This window comes from Bicyclus anynana, chromosome 7 (genome assembly GCF_947172395.1).
Source record: "Bicyclus anynana chromosome 7, ilBicAnyn1.1, whole genome shotgun sequence".
Taxonomy (NCBI): domain Eukaryota; kingdom Metazoa; phylum Arthropoda; class Insecta; order Lepidoptera; family Nymphalidae; genus Bicyclus; species Bicyclus anynana.
The window spans coordinates 4,842,679-4,860,806 of NC_069089.1; the positions used below are offsets into that span (position 1 = coordinate 4,842,679).

The 18,128-nt window shown below is 39.1% G+C and overlaps 1 protein-coding gene across 1 annotated transcript in view; it reads right to left on the reverse strand.

The window, feature by feature from the left end:
• Positions 1-18,128, reverse strand: part of LOC112048843 (protein qui-1) — a 149,873-nt gene that overhangs the window by 48,829 nt on the left and 82,916 nt on the right. Inside the window, exons 14-15 of the mRNA XM_024086525.2 lie at positions 13,653-13,771; positions 3,971-4,149 (exon numbers count right to left, since the gene is read on the reverse strand). Of these exons, the coding sequence (XP_023942293.2) occupies positions 3,971-4,149; positions 13,653-13,771 (298 nt within the window). The remainder of the gene's footprint in view (positions 1-3,970; positions 4,150-13,652; positions 13,772-18,128) is intronic.

Below are 18,128 nucleotides of genomic sequence, written 5' to 3' on the forward strand. Positions count from 1 at the left end.
CCACCGAATCGAAGGCTTTCTCATAGTCCACAAACGCTAAGCAAAGTGGCTGGTTATACTCGTGAGTCTTCTGTATAACCTGCCGCAGCGTATGGATGTGGTCTATGGTACTAAAGCCTTTTCGGAAACCGGCTTGTTCGGGAGGCTGGAAGTCGTCAAACCTATTAGCGAGACGATTCGTAATGACTCTCGAGAACAATTTGTAAACATGGCTTAGCAGCGAGATGGGTCTGTAATTCTTCAGCAAGGTGTTGTCACCTTTTTTGAAGAACAGAACCACCACGCTCCTATGCCACGCCTCAGGCGTCGTGCCCTCGTGAATGACGGAATTGAACAATCGCTGAAGGACTTTAAGTATCGGTTTTCCACCCGCTTTCAGGAGTTCTGCTGTGATTCCGTCCTCACCTGGCGCCTTATTGTTCTTCAGGTGTTTGAGAGCCACACTAATCTCGTATAGGCTGACGTCCGGGATATCTTCGGTATAGTGTCGGGTCAACTTGGCTCTGGGGTCTTTAGCCAAATTGGCAACAGGCTGCTGAGTAGTCGTGTATAGCTGTCCATAGAACTTCTCGACCTCACTTAATAACTCGGGCTTGGAAGAAATTAGATTACCGTGTTCGGTCTTCAAACGCGTCAGCTGCCTCTGTCCAATAGACAGATCTCTGGCGAAAACTTTCGAGCCTCGATTATTTTCAATCGCATTTTTAATACGCTCGGTATTGAAATTTCGCAAGTCGCTGGTTTGCGACTTAGAGATCTGTCTACTGATTTGTCGGTATTTTGACGCATCTGCTGAAGACTGTAATCTCATTTCTTGCCTCTCTTCCATGAGTTTAAGTGTTTGGTCCGAGAACTTTTTGGTTCTTTTCGCACGGTGGGTCTTATAGAACTTAGACCCAACGGAATGGACAGTTTCCACGAACCTGTTGTTCAGATCATCCACAGTTTCGCAATTTGCTAGGCAATCAAAGCGGTTCTGCAGTTCTAGTTGAAAGGACTCGGGGTTTTGAATATGGGCACGAGTAGGTCGGAGCGTAGACTTCACCAGTCGATACCGTTCCAGCTGAATGTTGATATTCAACGTGCCTCTAACCATTCGGTGATCGCTACCGGTTTTCACCCTATGGATCACAGAAACATCGTTGAATATTTGCCGTCTGGTAGACAAGATGAAGTCGATCTCGTTTTTCGTGGAACCATCGGGGCTCATCCAGGTCCATTTCCTGTGTGGTGGCTTCTTGAAGAAGGAGTTCATCATAAAGAGGCCCTCCTTCTCCATGAAGTCAGCCAACATTTGGCCCCTATCGTTCCGTTGCCCATATCCAAATCGTCCCACTTTCAACTCTGAACCGCTACGTTCGCCCAGCTTTGCGTTAAAATCCCCCATCACAACATTGTAATAAGAGTTTGAGGCATGTATGGCTTTAGAAATATCCTCATACAATACCTCTACCTCCTCGTCGGGATGTGTCGAGGTCGGTGCGTAAACCTGTATAACCTTCAACGAATACCGTTTGGTAATTCGGAGGACCAGGAACGCTACCCTGCTCGACACACTCTCGACTTTTACAACATTGTTCACGAGGGACTTGTGAACGATAAATCCGACACCACCCTGGGACTGTTGGTCGCCCTCCCGGTAGTAGAGCATGTTGCCGGATTCAAGGATTATCGAGCCCTCCCCCTCTCTTCGGACTTCAGACAATCCTATGATATCCCAGTGCAACTTGCTCATAACTTCTTCCAGCTCGATGACCTTTTCGTCGGACCTCAAAGTGCGTGCGTTGTATGTTGCCAGGTCTAGTCGTCGGGGTTGGCAGCGGAATCTCTGCCGGAGATTCTTAACACCCCTTGCCCCTTGCCCTTGGGGGTGTAAGGGGGAGGCTAGTACCAGTCAGTCTCCCCAACTGCCAACCTCACCTGCTCGTGGTGCACCCTGCAGATGGACCGACGAGGCTCTGGCGACCGACGAATGGCGGTATATCCATTCCCACAGGCTAGATTACGAAATGCCTCAGGCCGGTGTCGGGCAGCAGCGACACCGGCGCGAGTAATCTAGCACTGCGCTGACCAACCCGCATGCCCAGCGTGGTCAGTACTGGGCAAAACTTTGTATGGACGGCAAAAACAAAACACAGCCCCTAGTCCCCGGCAGCCCCGCTATTCCTGGCTCTGGCAGCGGTTATGGCGCAGCGTCTGCTAGTATTTAATACACGATATCAGATTTTCAAAAGAACTCATTTCTTGCTTTGGCTTTGACGACAACTTCGATGATGATTATTAACATAAATAACGGCTACTGTAGTGATTGTTGTTTTTTGGTTAAGTGTAAAATAGAAATAAAATTGATTTATTTAGATATGCAGTATATAATACTCTAAAACTCCACATATTATATGACAGGTGTCCACAGATCCGCATCTAGCGTATCGGCGTATTTTTAATTTTACGGTAGATAAAATCCATTAGATGCAATCTATATGATGCGGATCAGTGGACGCATCTAGTGGATTTTAGTAATCTTTGTACAGAAAGTCATAATCCACTATATGCGAAGCATTCGATACGTATGATGAGGATATGTGTACATAGGTACATTCGTTACAGTGTGTTTCTCTGAAGGCTGTTTTTATTTATTTTATTATTATTTTCAGCAGAATTAATTTCAAATAGTACAAATTGTTTTAAACAAAGAGCAGATATAATTAATCATGTGCGTACTCGTATAATACATATTTTGATGGCACACAATGAAATGTGCCCAGTAACGCCAACAGAGCATTTTAGGTTGTTAATTAAGTTGATATGGGATGACCAAGCAATGAGAATCACTTTATGAACGATGACCATGTAGAGCCAGGCAGATTAGCAATAAATAAGTTAGGGTTCATTTACACGAGCGGTAGCTGTTACCGACAACTGCAGTCGACTGCCGTTGACTGCCGCCGAGACGTCGCTGACTGCAGTCGACTGCTGTCGTCGGTAGAGTTACTAGCGAGCACTTAACACTTAGCGAGCTATTTTTCTGAACATTTTCAGCACTGGAGTAGGAAAGTCTTTTGTGTTACAACCCCGGAAGTCAGTTGCCTTGGAGAGCACGTTTAGGTGTTACTCCCGAGCATTATCATTAACATCTGCTAGCCAAACATCATCACTGTAAAATCGATAATTCAATTCCGCGATTATTGGTTGACAATATATCTTTGTCTCTTCACGAGAATTATGTCGTTGACGAATACTTCTGGGCCTTTAGTGGGCTCATTAGACTCCTAAATGGACGACCGGTCGTCCATCGTATCCGTTACGTGACATGTAAAAAAATATAACCACTAAGGGCAATAGGCGAGCACAGTATCATGCTGCGTGCGATAGAGGAATATAAAGATTTTTTAAATGGCTCACAACGGTAGATTAAAACCGCATTCCCTGACTGTCGGCCTCTTCAACGCAGACGGGCTCACCGATAAAATACTCGCGGGCAGCGAATGGTTAAATAGGCTGATGGTGATGATGGTGATAATTATGATGTTTAGCTCAGTGTTAAAGTGGCCGGACTCATCACCGAGAAGTGGTGGTTCGATCCCCGTCCGCTGGTCTATTGTCGTATCCACTCTTAACACAGTTTTTTCCGCCTATAGTGTTTTTCAGATAGCATGGGTACGGTGACAGTTCTTTTCACTATTGAAATTTTGCTGCGATTCACGATAATAGTACGTATTATGAACGACATAAGACAACTGTCACTGTACTCATGCTATCTGAAAAACACTTTAATTCGAGGGGAACGGGAACATTGGTAATATTTAAAACGTATGGCAGATATTCATTTTAAAAAAATTACGTTTGAAAGTATGTACTTTAGAGTTGGACATGAGTAGCGTCGAGCACCCCCTTCCCTAACCCCACACCGTTACCATGTGCACTGTCAACGCAATGCGGGTTGAATATAATGATTATAATAAACTCTTACCTTTGAAAGTGTGTACTTTAGAGTTGGACATGACGTGCCAGAGCTGCGGGTCGCCGGCAGAGGGCGCCAGCACCAGGTGCTGCCCCGACGGCGCCAGCTGCAGCAGGCGCACCCCTGCGCCCGGCGTCGACCCCCCCACCGACACGACCCGCACTGTGGACGCTATCGGGGGGTGGAGCCTGTTAAAAAAAAAACAATTCTGTTAAAGCGAAATCTCGAAAAACGCTTGATGTAGGTACCAAGTTGGGCAGGAACGGTAGTTTATAGTTAATAAACGTCCGCTAACCGCTAGAGCTAAACGTTAAAGCCGTGATAGACCAGTGGATATGACTTCTACCTTTCGATTCCAGAGGGCGTAGGTTTGAATGCAGTCATTTTTAAGTAATTAAATATCGCGTATCTGAAGCGGTGAAGGAAAAATACTGTGAGATATCCTGCATACCTGAGGGTCAACTAATCCGTATTGGGCCAGCGTGGTGTACTATTTTACTATTAACCCCTCTCGTTTTGAAAGGAGACCCGTGCTCAGCAGTGAGGCAAGTATAGGTTGTTGTTGATGACGATGATGATGATTATGAAACGTCCGCTAAGAATAAATGTTTAAGAGCTGTTTGAGGATTTATTGGAATAAAGAATAGTTCAATATTTCAAAGTCTGACTATGACGAGAGACCAGCGCAACTTTATGATCTCGAAAGACTAACTATTTGGGACTAGACCAAACCATTCAGATGGTTGTCAATTGTGAAGGTTGTCAAAAGGCTACAGTACAATTTAAAGATATGATAAAATGCTGAGCGAAATACATCAAACAAATTCCAAAAAAGATCACGTTGGAACAAGTCTGTACTACCTAAAGGTCGTAGCTCATAAGAACCACCCGGGACCCGACCGACACCGCCTCGCCTCGAGTAGCTAGTATTCTTCGTATACCATCACCGGATCGCCTCGCTCGAACGAGTGGACCACTCGATGATAGCTCACTGTTTTCATGCTTGCCTCGCGTGAACCAAACCACGTCACGTAGGACCAAACGATTATAGTAGGGAGATTAGTTGGTTCACTGGTGACAATGCGGCGTCCACGTCCTGTCGACTACAAGTGGACGCCTAGCGACGAGGCGGTGAGGGTCCGGGGTAGCTCTAATGAGCTACGAACATAAGCCCCAAATATCATACTCACAGTTACTACTGATCGAATTCTGCAAATAAGTACATGTGTAATGTATATGTATTATAGATGTTCACTAGCACCGACGACATGGGTCGAGAGTTAACGAGATGATAAAGAATCGATTAGCGAGTTAATTACACCACGACACTAGAATGGCTCGTAATGGATCGCTTGCGATTTTCGGTTCATTAAGGATCTCGACTGACATGTTTGCTATATATAAACGGAGAGCCAGCGACAGCCAGACCTTCGTCATTTTGTCAAAGCTGAAAGTTTGTCAGCTCATGCTCCTACTATAGATGAGTACCGAAACCAAATATGACGTTTGGACCGTAGTAGCAGGTTTCAAGGATCCAGAACCTCGACCATCTAAGTAAATAATGTATATTTTTTTTGCCGATAGATATCTCCTTTCGCCAGATACTCAAGCTTAATTGCAACCTTGCAGTTTCAAATTAATTAGTGTTTTCCGAAGAGTTATCGCGAATCTAAGTGACTGGCGACTAGGAATATAATTTCTCATATTATGCCGAGGAAAACATAAAAAAATTACACTTTATACTTAGATGGTTGAGAATCTGGATTCTTAAAACCTTCCAAAGCCCAAGGCTCTATAATTGGCTACCGTACTTACTTATGTATGTTACCTATGTATGTAGAGCAAACTTTTAACTGTTACAAAATGACGAAGGTCTGGTGTTCACGGGCTCTTAGGCACCATAAAAGCCAGCCAGTTATGTATAAAAGTTTGCCTCGTATGGTTACTAATTAATTATAGCTATACCAATTAAAAAAGTAGGTATATTCTCCTCCCAATTTACTGATTAACAATTTTAACTGACTTCAATGTTTGCCATGCTTAACAAGCTAACCAGTAGCGAGCTTATTAAGCTAATTAATAGTGACAATAGTTAAAAAGTATATCCGTTTTCTAGTTAAATTAATATTCAAAAGCTGACTAAATTGCTGCTATATCCTAATGATCTTGTCAGATTTATAGGCCGGTGTATCTAATAGAGTATTTAATTTTTTTAGAATTATACTATCGTGAGTGTTATTCTTATTAATTGATTATGAAACACGGCGCGTGCACATCGTGCCGCGATGCAAGAACCAGCTCATGACTAAGGGCCCCATATGGGTTTGAAACTAGTCGGGCATACTCCGACCTAATATCACGTGAGTTTTAGCCGTGTTTCATAATCAATTAGTATTTAATTTATTATAGCCACACCCAATGATATTTTATACTAGAGATAGGGCACTATCGCACCATAACTGAGGCGGACAAAATGTGTATCATCATTATTAACCCATATTCGCCTCAATATTGAGCACGAGTCTCCTCTCAGAATGAGAAGGGTTAGGCCACAGTTCGCTTCACTGTCCCAATGCGGATTGGCAGACTTTACACAGTTTTTCCTTCACCGTTTGAGACACGTGATATTTAACTACTTAAAATGCACATAACTGAAATGTCGGAGGTGCATGCCCCGGGTCGGAATCGAACCTACGCCCTCCGAATCGAAGGCAGATGTCATATCCACTGGGCTATCACGTCTCAAAAATGTGCATAATTGTCTTAATTTCATTTAGGCGCTTATACAACGAAAGTTATTTAAACATATAATACCTAAATATTGTCTACAATGTCGAGGTGTGTGTTTAGGAAGTGTAAAAACTAGATATACATAAATATATAATGTAAGTAAACACAAAATTGTACATGTGTGCACTCTGTGGAGTCGCAAAATTTGGATACATTTTTGCGGTGATTTTATATGCACGTAACATTTAAGTAATTGGCCACACCAATAAAAAATACCCGTATTTAATAACTCAATCCATTTTCTGATTATTATTTATCAATCTAAAATTTTATTAAAGTATTTTTATAAACAACTAGCCGACGCCCGCGATTTTGTCCGCGTGGAATTCAATTTTTCACCATGGATTTTTCGAGATGAAAAGTATCCTTTAAAATCTATCTCCATTCCAAATTTCAGGCGAATCGCTTCAGTAGCCGCAGCGTAAAAGAGGAACAAACATACTTACACACTTTCACACTTACACACAAACTTTCGCTTTTATAATATTTATTAAAAACCTATGTGTTCCGTATTTAATCACTCACTCAATCAGGAATTGATCCTTGAAACTCACACACATAGTTTCAGACAGTTTCACTTTTTAATCAATATGTAGAAACAACAAAACGTTAATAAAACGTTGGTTTTATTAAAAACATTTATCCGAACAATTTCAGCCGACATGTGGTTTTATTTTCTGTACAAAAGAGCGGAGAAACAGGTGCGGTCAGAATTTTGTTCAGCTGACGGCAACTGGGTCGGAAACCGCAATCTCTATAAGCCAGGGTTGTGGCGAACAATGTACGAATTGTTGTCACGAAAAATTGTATCTATATTACCTTCATATTTGTTGAGCTTCTGTAGTATATTCTCTGCATGAGAATCTCAATTTACTTCGTTTGTTTGAGCCAAATATACCAATATCTGCACTAATTTTTTAAGGTTTCTAAGTGTAAGTTCGTGTTTAGAAAGATAATCGATATCTTGATTATTAAATCTAATAAATTAAAATAAAATTGATACATTTAATTATTATTTATTTAAAGTATACTTTATGATACAATTGGTCCAGGTCTAGCTGGTGGGAGGCTTCGACCATGGTTAGTTAGTCATGTTAGTTAGTTAGCCATCCTACCGGCAAAGACGACACCAAGCAATTTAGTGTTTCGGTACGATGTCGTGTAGAAACCGCAAGGGGTTTGGATTCTCATCCTACTCCTAACAAGTTAACCCGATTCCATCTTAGCTTGCGACATCACTTAACATCAGGTGAGATTGTAGTCAAGGCCAACAAGATCAAGGCTAATTTTTATAGGTAAAGATAAAAATAAAATAATAATAATAAATTAAATGTATCACAATACTATAGGTATTCGTGTTCCAATAATTACTTGAATACCTATTCAAGTAATTATTGGTTCTGTTTAATGTTCAATGGACCTCTTGCGTTGAATAATTCAATAAGCATCCACTAACAATCTAATAGTAAGTACCTATATCTATACTAATATTTTAAAGCTAAAGAGTTTGTTTGTTTGTTTGTTTGTTTGGTTGAACGCGCTAATCTCAGGAACTTATGGTCCGATTTGAAAAATTATTTCAGTGTTAGATAGCCCATTTATCGAGGAAAGTTATAGCTCTATCTTATCCCCTTATTCCTACGGGAACGGGAACCACGGGGGTGAAACCGCGCGGCGTCGTGTAGTATTTAAATAAGCTGAAGTGTCTGTCTATGACTTCAATACACTGTTTTCTGAAGTGCTATATTTATTTACACGATATTACGACACAATCAAAATCTTTTTAATTTTTTTATCTGTCTGTCTTTTTGTCCGGGCTAATCTCTTGATCCGTTAAATAAATTTCAACGAAATTTTCAGTGAAAGACAGAGGAGGTTATTAAGCGACATAATATTATGGTTTTTACTTTTTATCTCGGAAAAATCCACTGTTCCTGCGGGATTTGTGAAAAAATGGATTTCAGTCGAAGTCGCGGGTGCCTGTCTACATAGGTATTCAAGTAATTAGTATACCTATATAAAATTCACCGGACCTCTTAATTTTTTTGTCTGTCTGTCAAATAAAATTTAACGGATTTTTCACAGAGGAGATTATTGAGCAACATTTTGGGCTTTTACTTTTTATCTCTGAAAAATCCATTATTCCCTTGGGATTTGTGAAAATCTGGAATTCACGCAGATGAAGTCGCGAGCGCCCGTTAGTCTATAGGTATTCAAGTAATGATTGTCTAACGTTTCACGTTGCGTTAAATAATTTATTAACTACGACCACAGAATACATTCGTCATCAACCCATATTCGGCTCACTGCTGAGCTCGAGTCTCCTCTCAGAATGAGAGGGGTTAGGCCAATAGTCCACCACGCTGGCCCAATGCGGATTGGCAGACTTCACACACGCAGAGAATGAAGATAATTCTCTGGTATGCAGGTTTCCTCACGATGTTTTTCCTTCACCGATTGAGACACGTGATATTTAATTTCTTAAAATGCACACAACTGAAAATTTGGAGGTGCATGCCCCGGACAGGATTCGAACCCACACCCTCCGGAATCGGAGGCAGAGGTCATATCCACTGGGCTATCACTGCTCTTAGAATACATTACGACTAACGAAATGTTTCCAAAAAGTTACAACCCTATTATAAACTTCTACGCCGAGTGTAGGTAGTATTGATTCAAAGGATAGCTCCACTACAAGAGGGTTGGAGGGTTGTAATACAAGGGAAATATTTTTTAATAATAGCCTTTCGCAGTTTTTCTGTCCCAATGTATTAATAAAAACTATTTGTGCCGCCCACGAATAGAATGCTCTAGATTAAGCTACGCTAAGGGAATAATGATGTTTTTAACCGACTTCCAAAAAGGAGGAGGTTCTACGTTCGGCTGTATGTATGTTTTTTTTTGTCTATGTACTATCTTTATCTATGTCCTTTGTTTTTTCTGAAATATTAAACTTACATATATGTTATATCTAAGTGATTGTTATATCTAAATTATTTATGTTATATCTAGATGATTTATGTTATATCTAGATGTCGTAGAATTCATTCGATTTTCATTTGTAAAGTGACTAGGAGGCTACTTTTTATGACAATACTGATTTTCTGACCTAAATATAGGCCAGCCTTCTGGTCATGGGAGGCATCGAAATCGCCTTGCGATTTCTTTAAAGAGAAAATAAAGACTTTTATGTTTATGTTAAAAAGATTTTCAATTATTAAAAAGTCAATAGTGCCTCTAAATATTTCGAGAGTCTTGTGTCTGTATCTGGTCTGGTTTGAGCCGTGATAGCCCAGTGGATATGACCTCTGCTTCCGAATCCGGAGATTGTGGCTTCGAATCCGGTCCGGGGCATGCACCTCCAACTTCTCAGTTGTGTGCATTTTAAGAAATTAAATATCACGTGTCTCGAACGGTGAAGGAAAAACATCGTGAGCAGCGCCGGCCCGAGGTAAATTTTAGAATGGAGCGAGATCCAATTATGGCGCCTTTCCTGTTTGCTCCTAACATTATATACTAGGGACGTTTGAAAAGTTCGTAGCCTAACGTATATCGGAATGTCACTCCAGGCGCCCCTAGGATTTGGCGCCTGGAGCGACCGCTCCGTTCGCCGTATGGACGGTCCGGCCCTGATCGTGAGGAAACCTGAGGTTAATACTTACCTTAAATTCAACTTCGTACCACCGATTCCTTTTGTGGATAAAAAAGAAATCAATCGACCTTTTCGGGCCAATGAAGGCTTCGACGATTCGGTACTGATACCCTTACACTAAGACTATAATATAACATTTCTAAGAAAAGGTTTCGGTAACGAAATGGGACCTTTTTCAGTGTGCGAATATAGACGGCGGTATAGCGACGAGGTTTTTCTGAATGGGCGATCGCGGCCTTTATTATTTTCCCAAGTTTCGACGCGTAGACGCCGCAAAAATGATTTTATTTAGGGGTTATTTCTAGGAAACTAGTTCTTACGCGTGAATTCGAGGAAAATGTCGCTGTATAGTAGAGTAGAACACCACCAGCTTACAACTTGGTACGCATGAAATAATGTTTTTGTGTGTAACTTTTTTGTCACAGCCGGTTTTGATCAAAAGTTCTAGATATACAATTATGCTCCTTTACCGTACGATTGTTGAGTAGAAAGGTAAAGAGTATCATAATATAGATCTAACTGAAAAAAAATAGTGATACATTAATCAATTTTTTGTACATATCTTGGGCTATTTTTTCATTTGGTTCACTTATATTAATTTAAAAAACATGAAAATTCAAAGTTATTGTAATTCAATTACTTTAAATTTTCATCTATCTAAGCATACCAAGCCCAGTGGATATGACCTCTGCCTCCGATTCCGAAGGGTGTGGGTTCGAATCCGGTTGCGGGTATGCACCTCCAACTTCAGTTGTGTGCATTTTAAGAAATCAAATATCACGTGTCTCAATCGGTAAAGGAAAACATCGTGAGGAAACCTGCATACCAGAGAATTATCTTAATTCTCTACGTGTGTGAAGTCTGCCAATCCGCATTTGGCCAGCGTTGTGGACTATTGGCCTAACCCCTCTCATTCTGAGAGGAGACTCGAGCTCAGCAGTGAGCCGAATATGGGTTGATGACGAACGAAGTATACCAAACAATTACAAGTAAACACAGCATACAATTATCATAATACCTACACCAGAATAGAGTGTATTTGAAAATAAATGTCATGTAGTAAATATAATGTAGCAGTTTTTCTACCAGACGTACTAATGGAGGTCATTAGTTTTAGAGAATAAAAGCTTTTACAGTAGGTACTTATGTATTGTCTATGTTAACGTAGCTGTAAGGTTTTCATTTGTAAAAGGTTTAGGAAGAGGTTTACATTGCACTGTAGTAAATACAGCTTCATTTTAAATCTTCTTAAGTTGGTCGCACATTTAAACAATGATTTAATGCATCACTTATTTTATATCTGGTTGTCCGAGAATTTGTATTTTAACTAAATCATATTTATTAATAGAAAATTCTACCAACATTCCATAGAGTTTAGTCTGAATGTATAAAGAAATTTTATACTATTAGATATCGAAACTGAGGTGGAAAAAGTGGCTGATTGTCTTCATTTCATTTAGTCGCTTATTAAACAACGAAAGTTATTTAAACAAATAATACCTGAATATTGTCTGACGTGTGGATAAAGGGGGAGTGAAATTTTGTATATTAAAATTGGAATTGTACGAATTAAGTACTCATCATAAAAAAATAACGTTTTAGCTTATTGCTTTTTAATTTTTGTTTACACTCAGTAGGTATGCTATCACTAAAAATGAAAAAATAAAAATTTCAATAAAAAAATTCAACCGACTTCCAACTCTAACATTAATCTAAACTAAAAAGCAAAAAATAACATCTTACCTATGTGCTACCGTCTGATCAGTTTGAAGGCGGTGCCAATCCAGTGTCATGTTCTAATTAAAACCGTTATTGAAAGAACCACAGTAATTTTGTAATTTAAACGGCTTGAATTAAAACATCACTGGCTTGGCACCGCCTTCAAACTGATCAAAAGGTAGCACATAGGTAAGATGTTATTTTATGCTTTTTAGTTTAGATTAATTTTAGAGTTGGAAGTCGGTTGAATTTTTTTATTAATTTTTTTTTTTCAGTTCATTAAGCAGTCGGTTTTATGTTTTTATAATAATATTTTTGTGATGATTTTGTAGCTTGTACGTAATATATCTATAGTATAATATCGTTGAATGTACAAGATACAACGATCATTTGATGAGATATTTCGGCTAACTTCCTTGACTGGTGACAGAAAAGCTGGCTCATTTTTTACGCACTGGATTAGCCTGGCTTTCTAACACGGAAATACGGCCAATAAGTAGTTTTGCCACCATTCCACGCGAGCATGATTTGTAATAGCTGTTAGGATAAGGTAACTTAAGTTCCTCACTATATTTTTTTAGATATTTAAAGTTATATGAAATGGCGTTATATAATGATTTATTTATTTTGCTATCATCCGCGAAAAGTCGACGAACCCATGCGACGACGTCACCCAGGTCCGTCCATCCGTGCAATGTTTGCAATTGCACGTTGTACAGTCAACATCTCCTGAGGATGCTCCGGTTTCGGGGTAAAACGTACGTAGAGAGTATTTTTTCGGACCTGGGTGACGTCGTCGCATGGGTTCGTCGACTTTATAGCAATCATTATATAATCATGATGAACTTCCGCAAAGTAACGCCTGTTTCTATCCAATATTTGAAATGGCGTTTTTAAAAATGTTATTACGGTTACACAACATTTTTCATTATGGAACAGATAAAATGTGCGCTCAGCTTAATTTGAAAAGTAGATGTTAAATCTGTTTTTGCGGAATATAATGATACATTTGAGCACTGCTTCATATTTCCACTCACAGCTTTCTGCGCACTCAGCATGGATGAATTATGCTACAATCGTGCTCGCGTTATTTCAATACACATTTTATATTTATATTATAATACTGTTAGTAATGTAGTACCATTATACATAACTAGCAGACGCCAGCGTCTTGATCCGCTCTTAGACCTCTTTAATCCGGTCCTATCACGAAATCTGTTTTTAGTGGATACCTACAAAGTATACACTACCTCCCTGCCAAATTTCATCTTTAGTTGTAGTTTTAGGCATCGGCCGAGGCTGTTACCACCGTGCTTAATGGCGTGCATACACGACATCGTATACGGTTGAATCGCTTGACGGTACGTCTTGTGTCGGTAGGGTTGTAACTAGCCGAAGCTAAAGTAACGGCCGAATCCCTATCCACCAGCCAGACCTAGACCAATTAAGAGAACCTCAATCAGCCCAGCCGGGGATTGAATGTTACGTCTTGTAAATCCATATATAACGACATAGTTATCTAAAACTCACCAGCCGTTAAGTGGCACCAAGAGAGGCTTGTCATATCCGTCGCACCACGCCATAGCTGCAGTCACCAACGTCGCCAGCACGCCTCTCCGGGCCACCGCCGGCCGCAGCCAGGCTATTATCTGTGCAACAAATATATTGTCTTAGTACCCATAACACTTCCGAGACTTGATCGCTAACTATGGGCCTCATAAGAAGGCTCAAAGTCACACAGTGGGCTTAACGAGCTATGCCAGAAGTATTTCTGCGAGATCCAATCAGAAATGAAGATCCGCAGAAGGACCAAGGTCACCGCCATTGTTCAACGGGTCGCGAAACTAAAGTAGCAATGGGCGGGGAACATAGTTTGAAGATTCGATTGACGTTGGGTTTCCAAGGTGCTAGAATGCCGACCCTGTACTAGAAAGCGCAGTGTTGATCATGATATGCAGGTGCCTCAGGATCGTGATGTTTGGAAGTCCTTACTAAAGGCCTACGTCCTGTAGTAGACGTCTATCAGCTGATATGATGATGACGACCCATAATACAAAGTTGCCTAGTTTGACCAGTGTTTAGCATATGTGTTGGGCTCGAATCCTGAGTCGGGTTATATGAGATACTGTGTTTTTATTTCTTGTATGAAATTTTTAGGTTAATTTTTCATCCAAACAAAGTTGGGAAGTGTGAACCCCGAAACTCGGAGAGCACGTTAGCCGTCGCTTCCGGTTATCATTACCACCTGATAATGGTCGTTGATGAATTTAACATTATTCAACAGCAGTTAAGAATTAGAAAATTGGTATTCTCCTATTGGCTCAGATAGCACATTAAGCTAAGAATCTCGGTAGCGGACTGAGTCGTTGATTTCCGCTAGTAATATTAATATACTAAAAAATAAACAAATCTTTTCTACTTCGCAATAACGCTGAGTACAATATAATTATCCGCCTCGAATAAGATTTAAACGAGGAACAATCTGATACAATGGGAATAGTCTTAAATTGTGAAAGGACAATAGCAATCTTGGAAGGGAAATACAATGAAATTGTTCTCAAAGAGCACAAAATTTGATTTAAACGACGTAGCCCTCGAGCTGGGTACTTAATTCTCTGAAATTATGTTCCGGGCAATAATTGATGTTTTTATTTTAATGATACTTCATTAAATTAAATAAAGCCATAATTATGAAACTAAGTATATATTTTTTTTATGAAATGTACCCACTTATTTTATTCATGTGCTGAGCTGAGAGCCTCTCCACGACTACCTAGTCTTTGTGTGATATATAGGTACGGCCACTTAGGCCAATAAGCATTTCTTCAGTTCTTCGTAAACGAACTTTGTACTGTCAGCATATTCTGCGAGGATGCTCTTTCGGAACTTGGTGATGTTCTTTCGCGGATGATAGAAAAATAAACAGATTATTTATTGACTAGCCAATTGGCATTGTTAGCATTTTAGGAACAACATGTTAACTTCGCCTATACTATAGTATTCCACTTTGTAGCATTGCAATTGATATACCTATACCTAATCCATCTATAGTATTAATATCTTCGATACATAACTTCGTAATTTATGTTTAGATACTTAACGTAAGGATTATAAGGGTTATAACAGACTTAGACGACACCGCACGGTAAATTAAGGAATATTTAATTTTTGAGCTCTAACCACGTGATTTTGGGTATGTACACATCACTCTACTCGTACAACTGAAAATGGCACATAGTTGAAGACCAGCTTACTGTACACTTCAAATGAGCTGTCGAATACAGTTCACTCGTCTACAGCAATTTCACCACGTTCATTCAAACGTGATGATTGAGGACTAACTTACCGTGAGGTTCAATTAAGTCTTCGAGTCTACGGCATTAGAATCGCAAGCGAAATAACGATCGAAATGCGTGTTGACAACAAATTGTCTTAGCTATAGTTGCATGTACAACATATTAAGATCATTTTATTTGCGTATGATGCTTCGGATTTAGTACAAGGGATGAAGTCACATCAGCACCACCGGGAGTTTAGGGAAGTTTAGACATTTTGCCAGAAGGGAGGACGTAAGGACTCTCAAAGGAAGTAAGGCTTCGAGTCTACGGCAGTAGAGTCGCGAGCGGAATAACGATTAAAATGCGCATTGATAGTAAGTTGTCAGCTAGCTCTCGTCGTGTGTACAACATACTCAGACCAATTATAGAAGGACTAGTATCGCACCCATATTCACAAACGAAATTTTCTGTCATTTTCTAAGGAAAACGAGCTTAGATTTGGTATATATCTTTTACTAAACTATAAGTTTTTTTCCGTTTTTTACATTATTCAACTACACAAAAAGGATTTTTACGGAGCTTTATAACCGACGAACACGATTACAACTATGAAATATCGATGCTATAGAGACAGTTTTTATAGTTGCATTAGATCGTTGATAATATACTTTGACAGAAAATTAACGTATAGCGAGGCAGGTCTTATACAATAGTTGGTCTGAGACAACATAAGATCATTTTACATTTTTGTTGTTGTGAATTTGTGCTTTAGATTTAGTACAATAGATGGAACTACATCCGCAACGCCGGGAGTTTAGAAAAGCTTAGCCATTTAACAAGAAAGGTAAGTAAGAACTATCGAAGTGAGACTCTTTAATTGAATTCAAGGTAGATGGGTGCGATTTAGTGTTTTATCAATGACTGCAGAGTGAAGGCAGCGACGCCGATGTTCGAATGAGCTACGATCTTAAGGCAGAACTAAAGCAAGCTTTACTTAGACAGCCTCCGTTATTTCTAGGCTGATCCAAGTTTGAATTAATACCTAAAGTCGGTTGGATTTATCTATAGCCTGAGATTGGTGAAGTTTCGCAAGGAATTTGTATCTATAATTAGTGATAGCTCTTTAAATAACTTAAAGTCGCTATTATTTTAGAAAGATTTGTTTTTGAAATTATTGTAAATGATATTTAAGGTTTTGGTTTAAAAAAATTTAAATATGTTTTACCTTCGTTTTAAATTCCAAAATTAATTAGTTAAACTACGGATTACGCAAGCAAAAGAGGTATATTCACCATATTATGAGGTGTTTCGAAATGCAGTCGCGGTAATTTGAAATTATATACTTGTTAGTGTGTATTGACTATGATAGCTGGATATTACACTGACTGGATAATTACCACCAATAGCTATTGAATGTAATTCCGCGCTATAAGCTCGAATTGATAATAATTAATAATGAGGTAATGTCCAATACACAGTTAATGTATTGGATATTACCGGAGCTTTGTTCTTCCTTGTTAGGGTTGCCACCTACACTTTAATGACTTTGTAATATACCTACTAAGTTTGGATGGCGAGAAACGACTTTGCAATATACCTACTACGTTTGGATGAAGAGAAACGACTTTGCAATATACCTACTACGTTTGGATGGCGGGAAACGACTTTGTAATATACCTACTAAGTTTGGATGGCGAGAAACGACTTTGCAATATACCTACTACGTTTGGATGGCGGGAAACGACATTGTAATATACCTACTACGTTTGGATGGCGAGAAACGACTTTGCAATATATCTACTACGTTCGGATGGTGGGAAACGACTTTGTACTATACCTACTAAATTTGGATGGTTAGAAACGACTTTGTAATAGACCTACTACGTTTGGGTGGCGAGAATCGACTTTGTAATATACCTACTAATATAGGCATGATTACTTAGACTACGCAAGCCAGACTGCAAGTATGCATACCATAAACACTAAAAATATTTACCACAATTGAGCCGTGGAAGTTAAACTTTTGTACTAACAAATAACCATCAATAATGTTTTCATCTTACTTACTCATTTAAAAAGCAATTAATATTTACCAAAAGGGTTTCTCGTGATTGAAAATCTTGTCTATCAGTATTAAGATATTTTCATAATTATTTGAACGAGAATATTCCTGGCAATCAATATTTAATTTTCAGAAGCTCCATTTGCTGAATATTATTTAATGACTAATTTGCTAAGCTTTCGTTTAATTTGACGGAATTCATCTCGGAATACAATTAATTATTATTAGATGCTTTCATATTTAGCTATAAGATTCCAATTTTTTTTGAGCTGAATCTTTGAATTGAGCTTTGAATCATAAGTAAACATGATTAGACGACATCGCGGTATGACTTATTCTTTTTTTATGAAAAATCCCGGAAAAGAGATGGTCGATTTCAGGTCCACTCTAGCACCCCGTAGCATTAAAATTTTATTAAAATCTAAATAAGTGAATAAATCTTACTAAATAAAAAGAAATAAGTAAAATAAAAACTAAATAAGTTTTTGAGTTAAATCAAGATGGCGCCCATAGAGCAACTATGATATGACAAATGACAGCAAACGTCAAATCGACTTCTGTCATCAATCCGCCATTATTACCCACATTAGTTTTGCATTTCTTGGGAGAGAATGAATATTATTTCGAAAGAATTAAAGTAAATTCGTAGATTTGTATAATCAAAAA